The 12667-nt window shown below is 50.5% G+C and overlaps 1 protein-coding gene across 1 annotated transcript in view; it reads left to right on the top strand.

Annotated features, from left to right (window-relative positions):
* The window catches only part of tmem178b (transmembrane protein 178B), a 59978-nt gene that overhangs the window by 27042 nt on the left and 20269 nt on the right, over positions 1-12667 (top strand). The window contains exon 3 of the mRNA XM_047023317.1: positions 2903-3016. Within this exon, the coding sequence (XP_046879273.1) occupies positions 2903-3016 (114 nt within the window). The remainder of the gene's footprint in view (positions 1-2902; positions 3017-12667) is intronic.

Below are 12667 nucleotides of genomic sequence, written 5' to 3'. Positions count from 1 at the left end.
AGTATTCTGCCCGCGCACACACAGGTAAACAAGTGTGGCAGGTACAAAGTCTGTCACCACAGAAATGAACATCAAGGAGACGACTTGTCGTGCCACTCGTGAGAATGGGCACTGTCTGTGTCTCTCGTGGTGGAGGAAGACACCGAAGGGGGATCCCTGGGACTCGACAGATTCTCCGAAAGTATAAGCTTCTGGCGTCCTATAAAAGAGGGCGGACACACAGAACAAACGGTTTCAATCTTCTGGGGGGATCAAGGTAGAGCTTTAGTTTCTCCTGAGCGCTTTCTTTTTTTTCTCCTCGGGTCCCTCCGTCTCGCTGTGTTCAAATGAACTGTGGCCAGTCGATGAAAGGTGTTAGAAATGGGGCTGCGTTCACAAACCTCAGGTCTATGAACGCTTTGTTTGTTCCAAGGTGCTTGCGGTGTGCTTGACCCCCCCCCCCCCCCCTGTCTTGAACAGAACACTCTGGAAGACCTCAGCTGAAAGCTCAAGCAGCATTTAGCAGTAAAACAATCCCGGCGGTAAGCCAACAGAGTTGGCACAAGAAAATAGCCACATGATGAACCACGATCGGAACTAAAGGGCCTTTGATCTCCATCTACCCATTACGCATAGCTCCCTGCTTAAACCTCGACGGCTTTTCCCTCCGACATGGGCGATAGCGAAAACACCTTTCAGAACCCCAGTCAAAATGAGGATGGAGCGAGAGGGGCACCTCGAGGAACGGCCCGCCGAGCCATGTTCAAATGAGGCGTTTCCGGCGATGAGCTCTCCCCTCACTCCACTTCCAAGCTTTTAACGGGCCCATTTGCAAAGCCTCCGGCGCCCTCGGGCACCCACAGACCATCAGGGAGATCCATATCGACTTCACTGTTCACCATGGAAGACGGATCGCTGCTGCCTCGCTGCCTCCGTTTACCGAGGAAGACCCAGTGCTCGAAAGCCACAGGGACGACATTGGTCTGGCAGAGATGTATTCGATGAGAGTAGGGCCCCGAATACTGTCAGATTGGCCCCAGCTCCTGTTTGGCTGGAGAGATTGTGCGTGTCTTGAGGCAACCATCGCTAAAAGGGGTTGCATTTGACAGTTATTGATGAACTCATGCCAGGATCTTGATGTCATGAAACAGGACTAGGGAATCGTTTGGACGTTCAAGGCATGTTCCTGGAAGTGTGTGTGTGTGATATATATATATATATATATATTTTTGTATGCTGTTCCCTGAAGGCGATGGTGCAACACAGCTGTGCCTTCCTGGTTCGGAATTCAAACCCTGCGTTTATCTACGTGGATATAAGAGCCAGGCCCCGATCTGCTGTCGCATATATTATCAGGAAATGCATCATGGGGTTTTCAGTCGATACATCTCTCTCTGAGCAGTGGGGGGGTGGGGGGGGGCTGCTGTGTCTCTGGGGCGGAACAGATGGAGAGATGGTCATGAACAGATAATTACAATTGTCGGTGTTGAGGTCCCTTGTGGTGTGTGTGTGTGTGGATGAGTGAGTCTGACGCTTCACGTCAAAGAAAAGATGGGGGTGTTATCCGTGTCGCGATGTTTGCGCAGTGCAATTTTCAGCCCCCCTCCTCCCCCATTTCCATTCACGCACACACACACACATGCACAAATTCTCCCCCCACACACACACACACTTCCAAATGCCTTGCTGGAGATAGTTAAAGCGGACAAGTCATAATAGCGTCAGGGAGGACGCAACTCTATCTCTCGCCGGCGCGCAGATTACGCTCCCGCGATGAAGGAAACGCCATTGTGGCGTTTTTCAAAATGGGGAAATCCGCACAGAACCGCGTTCAAGGAATGAAACGGGACAACCCTGGCCCCGTTGTGTTGCTTTGCAATGCAGGAAAACAACGCAACGGAGGGAGGAAGAAAAAAACTACGGATAGAGAAAGAGAGGAAGTTATTTTTGAGGAAAGGGAAGAGAAGACGGGGGGGCTGGTGTAGTTTTGAGCGTGTTCTCTCCCTGGGGCGCTAGGTGAGGTGGGGAGTCATCTCCCAAGGGAGGTGAGGCTATGGAGTCGCGGCGGAGGAGAAGAGAGGCAGCTACAAATTGTCACTCCGAAGAGCTCAATTAACACTGAATACGAGGCTCAGAGGCCTCTGCTGTCAAGAGTCAGCGCAGTCCTCAGAGTTCAGACAAGCTCTGGAGAAAATGGCTGCCATTTTTCATTTTTTTTGCTGTGTCAGCTGAGAGAAACCTCTTCCTGCTCTGTACCTGGCAGTCAGGTGGTCAATTAAAGCCAGAGGGTCAAAGGTCATTGTTCACATGGGACGAACCCTGATTCTGTTTCAGTGCTGTCACCATTTCTAATGGTGGAGGAATTATGCTGCTTTATCAATTAGCAAGTTTTTCTTTATCTTGGACAAAAAAAGCAGCTGAATGGAACGACATGGTTGGAAAAATACTTAGCAGTCGTTGAAGGAACACTTCAAAATTCCTCGATGGAATCCAGGGATCCATCGTTAATTAAAAAACTTGAATAGCTTCCCAAACTGATTGGTTATGAGCTTTTTGATGAATGAATTGTTCCGTCTGACAAGTGGGATGTCACAGAGACAAAGTCATTCCATTATGTGAACATGGACGTACCCTGACGTACCCTGCCAACACAATGGGCTTCGTACAATAGGATTTTGACATTCCATTGTCTCATGACAGCAAAGACATGATTACTCAATAAGAGACGACAGGAATAAGCGCCGTTAGGCCTCGCGTTTTGAGCACACAACGATGGACTCCTTCCACCTCCGTGTTCCTGTCATTTAGTTCTAAGATTACACCCACTCACAGGTAATGATCCGGAATAAATGCTGTCACTATAACACATTTCTTTCTTTCACTTTCTCTCCCTTCTTGTCTCTGTCTCTCTCTGTCTCTGCAGGTTCACTTGTGCGGTGCTCCTACATCAAGTACCATTACTCCTCGGCGACAATACCCAAGAATTTGTCCTACAACATCACCAAAACCATCCGGCAAGACGAGTGGCACTCCTTACGTAAGTGTTCCCCATCAGACCAACCCACTTCCTGCCCTCGGCTGGTTTGAGCCGGGTCATACAGTTCCCGCCCCAGTATTTCCATGAAAACAAACACAATACAGCAGAGGACCGTTCCACATTTGACACACGTGTAGCAATTGACACGTTGCAACAATCCAGTTTTGTCTACGGGTCTGAATGTTCTTGTTCGGAGCTACAAGTCCCCTCTTTCACAAGTGGTTTTTCCAACAATCATATTTGATTGATCTCTCTCTTGAGCATCACTGTTGTTTACTGAAACGCCGTTAACACCACCAACAAAGAGCAATCACATTTCACTGTTGTTCTTCCCTTGGGCTCCAGTTTACCAAAGGATCTGATTTGCTGCTCCTTCCAAGTGGAGAACTCTGCCTAGCTTTTAATTTGCAATGTTCCCCCAATTTGGCTCAGCATTGGAACGCCATGGCACAGAGGGAAAATAGACACTCTGCTGCGAAAATATAACCTCTTTATTGGGTGGATGGATAGTTAGTCATGGAGCTGTGAGCCGAAGTTTGGGATCACATTTTCGAAAACTGTTCAAACGAAGGTTGCACTACTGTGTAAGTCAATTACCCAAATTCTCTACATTTTGACAGGGGAAATTCAGCTGGGCAGTTTAGTCAGAAAATTGTTTTTCCAGTCGGGTACACAGAAAAACTCCAACGCTCTCAAGACAAACCAAGCTTTCTGATGTAGTCTGGCCAATTATAGATAAGTGGAGAGCTAATGTGTCTGCATATTTGGACTCCCAAATGTAGGACTGCGGTGGGCATCCCAACTGCAGGGATAGGTCCATGCTGTACCTGTCAGGTACCAATGCTGAGAGTAAAGGGGGGGGGGGGTCACGGGAAGAGAGACGGTGGGAGTCTGTCGGGTGGGTGTGGCTAGCCGTTTTAGGCTGTAGAGCACGCCATGGCCCCAAACTGTCAGTCGTTCTCACTCGGCTGGGCCGCAAAGTGAGGGAAAGTCCCTCAGCCCCATCTTTCTCTCTCTCTCTCTGTCTCTCTCTCTCTCTCTCTCTCTCTCTCTCTCTCTCTCTCTCTCTCTCTCTCTCTCTCTCTGTCTCTCTCTGTCTCTCTCTCTCTCTCTCTCTCTCTCTCTCTCTCTCTCTCTGTCTCTCCCCTTTCCCACCTCTCCTTCACTTACTATTCCTTTGCCACCCCCCACCCCCCCTCAGGAGAGCCGTTTCAAAAGCACTCATCGCCGTCAAGGAAACCGAGATGAAAAATACATGCTTTCTGCAAGTCAGAAATGTATTCGGTAAAGGTTTTTTTTTTTTTTACTCAGCACCCAGCGTCTGGAGCTGGATAAATCAGTGAATGGCGTGCGTCCATGCTCCAGGTTCAGGGGCAATGCATTAAGACCAACTCAGCTACATAAACATAAGTTACATACACCAAGGGCTCCTCTAACTCGGAACAATCCCCTGCGGACGCCGTTCTCAGCTCCCGAAGAAAGACAAAGGGGGGGGGGGGGTCGGGAAATAAAAAAGAAACGCGTCTTGCGTGTCGCCGTTTAGAAGGGGGGAATGGATTTCAGGGGCGGGGCTCCAGGAGTCCTGCGTGCGTACAGTATTAATATAGAACGAAGGGCTTGTGTTTGAGTATCCGTTTAATCTCCAGACCCAGAGATAGCACGCTGCAACACACGGCCACTCAAGCTCCTGCCAGTGAAGGTCATCTCCACTGCCTGCCTCCTGTGTTGAGATACCTATTACAGGCCCGCATCCACAAACCCGCTCCATCACTGATAAGTGTGTCCCCCTGATGGATGCCCTGTCGTTCTGTGCCGGGTGTGAAAAAGCACCGAAAAAGACAAACCGAAAGGGCAAATAAAGCGGTCCCCTCTCCTGATGGAGGGCATATCAGCTCCCAGGCCAATCGATGAGGGGCCATTGGGTCCCATATTAATTATGGGGGTGTAAGTGACCTGTTAATACGGGAGTACAACTGGGTAGCCATCACACACACACACAAACTAACTGTCACTTGCGCAGACACACACAAATACGTGTACACACAGACACACACACACACACAGGGCTTGATAGGCTGTTATTGAGAAACACCGTTTGGTCAATGCTAAGGCAATTAGCTAGCAGGCCCAAGTTAAAATCATTTGGACAGGTCAGTGAGTGTGTGTTTGTGTGTGTGTTTGTGTGCGTGCGCGTGTGTGTATGTGTGTGTTATTGTTTCCAGGAAAGTCCTGGCAGTGTTTGCATGACAACCTGGACTTGACTTACACGAAGTGCGTGAAATTGAGCTCAGGCAGGCCTGACCATTTCTCCGGCGCTCTCGGGCTACGCGGAGGGGAGGAGTGTGCAGAGTGACATCAGCAGTAGTTCAAGTCGTAAAGATGAACATGATACTCATTTGTTTCTGCCAGTCAAAGAGGTCGGATAGCGGCGATGGCAGCAAAAGTCATGAATAAAAACACTTTTCCTATTAGGTCTGAACATCAAAGCAACTCTTGAGGGTATATCAGACCCCCGGTCGCCCCTACACACACACACACACAACCAACCCCCACATCCAGTCCAAGCTACGCAGTGCTTGAGTTTAGCTTTTTTTTCCTGGGTGAGAGGTGGGAGGGTTGGAAGTATCGAGGCAACGTAACTTCCTAAATACCGGAGAAGAGGGATTTAGCCACATCAAAAGGGGGCCGCCATGCAGCAGCCGTCGACCAACGTGACCCGGCGCGATCTCCGAGGTAGCAGTCTAAAGGATTAGGTCTGTTTGGGGGGGGGGGGGGGGGGGGGCAGACACACCCCGAAACTGTCCGCGCACTCGCGTCTATGACTGTAGTTCCAAAGATTAGGAGGCGAGCGGGTCTATATACTTAGAAGTCTGCCCGTGACAGGGATTTGCCTGAAGGGGGAGAAGAAGAAGGAAAAAAAAAGAAGCATCGCCTCGAAAGCTGGAACCGCTTTGTAGGGTCGCAGCTTTCAGCCCGCCGAGCTGGTTATGCATATCCTCTCTCTCCCTCTCTCCTAGAGTCTCCCTCTCTCTCCCTTTCTCCTAGAGTCTCCCTCTCTCTCCCTCTCTCCTAGAGTCTCCCTCTCTCTCCCTCTCTCCTAGAGTCTCCCTCTCTCTCCCTCTCTCCTAGAGTCTCCCTCTCTCTCCCTTTCTCCTAGAGTCTCCCTCTCTCTCCCTCTCTCCTAGAGTCTCCCTCTCTCTCCCTCTCTCCTAGAGTCTCCCTCTCTCTCCCTCTCTCCTAGAGTCTCCCTCTCTCTCCCTCTCTCCTAGAGTCTCCCTCTCTCTCCCTCTCTCCTAGAGTCTCCCTCTCTCTCCCTTTCTCCTAGAGTCTCCCTCTCTCTCCCTCTCTCCTAGAGTCTCCCTCTCTCTCCCTCTCTCCTAGAGTCTCCCTCTCTCTCCCTCTCTCCTAGAGTCTCCCTCTCTCTCCTAGAGTCTCCCTCTCTCTCCCTCTCTCCTAGATTCTCCCTCTCTCTCCCTCTCTCCTAGAGTCTCCCTCTCTCTCCCTCTCTCCTAGAGTCTCCCTCTCTCTCCCTCTCTCTCCCTCTCTCCTAGAGTCTCCCTCTCTCTCCCTCTCTCCTAGAGTCTCCCTTTCTTCTCCCTCGCTCTTTCGCACTACCTCGCACGCACGTCCTTTGATCTCGTAACCCCGCCACCGCCTATGGGCTAGCCTGTCCAGATAGATCCGGCTAAAGACGCGTCAGATGGTTTCCTACTGGAACCTGTGGCGGCAGCGGTTGTCAGCCCCAGTCCGGGGGCCTTGTTCCGGTAATCCCTCCCTCCCCTGACAACGTCCCCCCCCCCCCGCTGGGGGTCGACAGCAGGACCGGGGCTGGTGGGTGGGGGAAGTTGCCACCTCACCGTGATTCATCTCAGATCCCTCGCACTCCTCTCCCAGTACAACCCCCCTCGCTCCCCCTCTTGCCAAGAGCGACCTCATAATGGTGTCACCAGCGCCGGTTATGAACACCTTCCATCTGTGGCATTGGTAGCTTGCCGCTGTAGTGGAACCTACCTGTGTCCCTGCACTTTTACTGTCCAGCTGATTGGCGGAGGCAGGGTTGCATGCAAGATGACCGAACACAAGGTCCAGGTGTACCCGGTGTGAATCGGTGGAACTCACTCCTCAAGTATGTGGTAGGCCACCCGCGTCAACCAACAGCTAGCTTTTCTTTGGCGTAGCCGGTAGTGGTCGCACTTGGCAAGTCGTGCGTTTGAGGCCAGCGAGTGGCGAACGACACCTTGTTGTGATGGAGCGTGGCCACGTCTGTTCAATACCGTCACAGAGGCACGATCACTTCCACATAACAGAGGTGCAAATGATCCGATATCTCATTGAATCGGGAGGAGGATGGCTATGCAGAAAAAGGTTTCAGGTTCTATGCATTCCGACGTGTTCTGCGTCTAAGAACGCTTTCCGGGCTGTTGTGATTATCAATGGCTACCAGCGCCCTAGATTTGTCCATTTCCGTCCTGATGACTGGATTCAGAAATAGCTTTGAGACGTTTCGCCATCCAGGGCTGACATTTGCACTGTTGCCATGCTAACGTGCCCGAGCAGAGGAGAGATGGCAGTGACGATCGAGAAAGAGCGAGGGAGGGAAACGGAGAGACGCGAGAGGGAACGGATTGAGGGACGGCGAAATAAAGACATTGGAGAGAGCGAGGAGGAACGGGGAGAGGGAGAGAGAGGGTGAAGGAACAGAATGATGGAGAGAGTGAAAGGCCTGTCAGCTGTAGCTAGGGGGTTTAGCACCCCCCCCCCCCCTCCCACACACACACACACCTCCCCGTCACAAACCCCATCCAACTAAGCAGGACATCAACTCGTCAATGCCCTGCACACCTCTCCCCTCAGCCTTCCCTTACAGGGAGCGTACAGCCTTCATTAGAGCCCCCTCTCTCTCTCGCTCTCTCTCTCTCTCTGTCTCTCTCTCTCTCTGTCTCTCTCTCTCTCTGTCTCTCTCTCTCTCTCCCCTTCTCCTTCTCCTTCTTTACTCCAGTTCTCCAAGATGGAGGCCTATCAGGGAAATCGAACGAAACAAGATATTATTAGCACCACATTAGCAGGTTTCCCCTGAGGTCAGCAGTTGGGCTTTCTGATTCATTTTCAACTGACAATCTCTTGCACTCGCCCCTTTAAGTATTAATGTCCTTTCTTCTCCTCTCCAGACCATGAAAGGGCCAGAGAGGGAGGGGGGGGGGAGGAGGAGGGAGGGCGAAACATTAGATGATTCGGATGGGACTCCCGATGGTGGCTCCCGATTGGTTTAGCTGTCACTTAATGCAACGTTACACCACCGAGCCAGCCAATGAGGGCCCAGAGCTCGTTAATATTGCACAAGTGACCTTGTAAGCTACATCATGCCAGGTTGACCCCCGAGGAAATGTCATCAGACATTCAATGTACACGTGGACATGGCATTTGAAAGGTTAGCCGTGCATTTATTTAGAACGTGTAACAGGCCACACTGTCTCATCCGTGCGTTACGCACATGCTGTCTACCTGTGGGACATGCTAGTTACCTAAGAGCTCCGTTTTCCTTGCGGTTGCTTTGCTAACGACTGCAGCATATCCTCCGCGTAATGAACATGTCCGGGTGTATCGTTTTATAGAGGGGGAAGGCACTGCGTCTTCATAATGTGTTATCTTTCTGTCTGATGTTAAAGAATTATGCAAAACTGAGATAATCACGGCGATATTAATTAGCTGGAAAGTAGGTATGTTTCCATTTTTAGACCCGGGGTGGAGGCTGGTGATTGACAGGAAAGCACACACACACACTCACTGAAAGCCTGTGACTGAAGAAAGAGAAGCAGACCTTGCAGAACGGATTCAATCCCCCCCTCGTTTGGGAGTGATTGATGGAAAGTACAATCAAGCCTAATTAAGGGGGGTGGGGTGGAGGCAAAAAGCCCCCCCCCCCCTTGGAGGCACACATAGCGGACTGTCTTGGCCCCCCCCTTGGAGGCACACATAGCGGACTGTCTTGGCCCCCCCCTTGGAGGCACACATAGCGGACTGTCTTGGCCCCCCCCTTGGAGGCACACATAGCGGACTGTCTTGGCCCCCCCCTTGGAGGCACACATAGCGGACTGTCTTGGATCGATGCACCTCATTACACACATGCATCCCAAGCCCCTCTGGATGAGCTTGGGAGCAGTTTGTTTCGCCCGTGTGACCACCACGCCTGCGGGGGGGCAGTGATTCATCACCGGGTCGGACGACAGGACTCTGCGTTCCAGGTGTCCCAGAGCCAAGCGTCTGGGGAGGGGGCAGCGTCGTTAACCAGCGAGACCCCCTCGTCTTTGAGCCCAAATGGAAAGGTCTGCCCAAAAAGAAAAACTGTTTTGGATAGAGGAGGTGATTGCTCACATGGGAGTGTGCTACTTAAAAAGCAAATGCCCTGGCAAGGAGAACCGAAAGGGTTTGTGTGTGCATGTGCGTTTTTTTGGGGGGGGTCCTGATGTAATGCAGATACTGTATGTGAGGGGAGTAAAACAACCTTTAAGCTAGAGGTCAGGGCGGGTCCTATAAACACCCATCGATTTCCCCCGCCCCTCCCCCCCCCCCCCCTCCATCGTAGAGTATCATTTGCATTTACACAGTGCTCCAACCCCCAGCCCACAGTCACTATGGTGCAGATGTCTTCTTCAGCAAATTCTGGCACCTTACCCCCACTCCTTCTCCCCCACCTCATCCTATGTTTTCATCCCCCCCCCCCCCCTCTTCCTTCTCCCCTTCCCTCTGTTCCTCCTTCTGAAGCTGGGAGAAGGCTGCCTCAGAGTGACAGCTCATGTCTAATCCTCAAAGCAGTGGCTGCAGCAGCATTGATTCCCCTCCCACATTCTCCTACTACAAATAAATAGTTTAATGAGCAGATTAAGCCGCAGGCTTATCGTTGACAGGGCAGGTCTTAAGGAGCTGATAGGCCTAATTGCCCCGCCTTGTTTCTAAAGTGATGGCACCAACCCGAAATGGGGGGGGGGGGGGGTGCATGGGGTTAAAGGCTGGGTGAGGGTGTCTAATATGGACAAAGTGCTGTCCAAATGTTGGGATAGCGGCGATCGATGGAATAACTTGAGCAAATAAGACCCGCATTGTGGAGTTGTGGACAGGGCCGAAGAGACTTCCCCCGGCAGCAAAATGATTTCACCTAAGTGTGATGGAGTTCTCTGTTAGACTCTGTGGGTTTGTTTCTAACGACGCTCGCCACCAATACGTTTACAGGAGTCCGAGTAATCACTCCTCTTACATTATTCAGACTCGCCTCGCCGCGCTGGAAACGGGAGTAAATCCAAAGGTCAGTCGGCACTGCTCCACCACCCCCTTTGGTCCTGACCCCCCCCCACCCCACCCCTAGGATTTCTTGCTGACTCATCCATGCACAGCCCTGCTCTGTCCACGGTTCAGGCTAACTGGATTAAGGTAGGGACGTGCTTCCTCGGCCTCTGGCAGAAAACGTGACCAGGACCGGGCCCACACGGCAGGGCATGACCCCCATCCAGCCACAGTGCCACACAGTAGCTATGGTTCCAGCTCTTGGGCCAGAAGGACAAATGCCAATGCTTGGCAACGTCTTTTAGTAAGCCTTTGGCTATTTCCACATTTGAGTGCCTGAAACCGATTTGATCAACGTGGCAAAACGTTGCGGACAATGTTATCGCTAATACAAATCTCGGTCCTGTATTGCTTAAGAAAAGTTGGTACACGGTGGATGGTTGGTGGATTTACTTCAGAGGGTTGGTTGAGAACTGTTGGACTTGTCGTTTGTGGACTGTAAACTTCGATGGGGCAAGATGTCGACGTGCTGCAGGAGTGTGATGAGACTCCCTTAGAAGAGTCCACAGTGAGTGCTTCCCATTAATATTCATAGGGAACTAGGAACCGGCGATAAATAAATAAACACTAGACAGGCTAAGCCTTCAAATTGCAATCTTCCTCACACCCAGACAGCCGGTCTGGGCTCACTGTGGGCAGAGCAAGAGGTTGGTGTGAGGGGGGGGTGGGGGTGTTGAGTGGTGCATGGTGGAGTCTTTCACCCCCACCCCTCCCCCCACCATTACCCATAGTGCCCTGAGAACTTCTGGCAAGTCTCCCCAAGCTGAAAGACGTCTTTTACCTCCCCAGACTGGTAAGAGGAGGAGGCGAGGGTTTCTGACCTACCGGAGGTGGCCTGATGTTCTGTTGCCACCAGCGACCACGTCCTCGGGGCCGGGCCTGGATTAGAGGGGCTGCTGGGGTGTGGACATTTGTTGCTCCAGTGGGGGAAACTTAATGACGTCTGCTTAATCGCTCCGTCTGGATTTATTCAAAAAGGGAAACTGTTTTTCCAAATTGAAGAAACTCTTCGAGTGTGCACCCTTATGGTGTGAAAACAAAAAAAATATATATATTTTGTTTTGTTGTTAAGGATTATGACTGTGATCGTCTATGATATTTCCATACCAACAGTTCAACCTTTTGGGAAATATTCACCAGAAGGGTGATGATGGACAAGGCAGAGGGAGAACACCACTGCTGTTACTGGAGATGAATCCTTTCAACTCGAATTGTCTCAAAGCTTTTTCTTTTTTTGTGTGTCTGTGTGTATTCAGGCAGTAAGACTACTGTAGTTGAAAGGATTTATCCTGAGTAACAACAGTGGTGTTCATATTCTAATGGTGGCTTTGCATGAGGGAGCACATCATGTTTGCTACGGAACTGCATGACTGCCTAGGTCTCTCCATCACACAATCTCTCCTCTCTATGCACGCACACACACACACACACACACACTCTCCTCTCTATGCACACACACACACACACACACACAGTCTCTCCTCTATGCATAATCGATGACTGGCTTTTTGATCCTCTTCAGCCAGTGAACGATGGATTGTATGCTAAATTCCTTCGATATACAATTTATGAGATTGAATTTGGTTAAATGACAGCAATGTGACCTAGTGTACACAATGATTTAGATGAAGTGTTAATGTGAATGTGTATCGATGCTGATCAGCCTGCAAATGAAATTGGTGAGACTGATTACTGTTTTCTGTTGGATAGGCTACGATACAGTAAATTAGCTATACTGTAGTGGGATATGATTTAATACATTAATGGCTTGGTGTGGGCAAGTTACCGATATGTAAAACGAAATAAGAGCAGCAAGTTCAAAAGAGGTGAATTAAAATGATTTAAAAGTGTAATTTAATGGAATCGTCACGATATCTTTGGCGGTGCATTTGGAATATAATCGTTTGCGCTAAGCCACTCGATGACTCACTATATTTGTCCGTGCAGATAATCCTTTTTCTCTGCGCGTGAGCTTTTTTTTCTTCTCCCTCGTCCTCTGAAAATAGCACTTTCCCCCCCATCTCTTTCCCCTCCATTCAAAATGGATGTCGGAAGACTTGTGTCTCCACCGTCTACACACACACACACACACACACACGCACAAAGTCAAGTGTATGACTCACTGATGCCCCTTTATCCAATCTGAGAGAGCTTTCTGGTCAGAGAATTTGCCTGTAAAAGCCATCCTTGCCTATTGTGATAACCTCAGTCACTCTCAGATCATTCTCCCTTGTTCCCTGGCCGGTTTCTACAGAGCAAAACTGACTACTTAGAGGTGCTTAAGCGAGGCCTGTCAGGAGTGTGAAATGTGTG

Source organism: Hypomesus transpacificus, chromosome 7 (genome assembly GCF_021917145.1).
Source record: "Hypomesus transpacificus isolate Combined female chromosome 7, fHypTra1, whole genome shotgun sequence".
Lineage (NCBI taxonomy): Eukaryota > Metazoa > Chordata > Actinopteri > Osmeriformes > Osmeridae > Hypomesus > Hypomesus transpacificus.
This window is presented reverse-complemented; position numbering and strand designations above follow the sequence as displayed.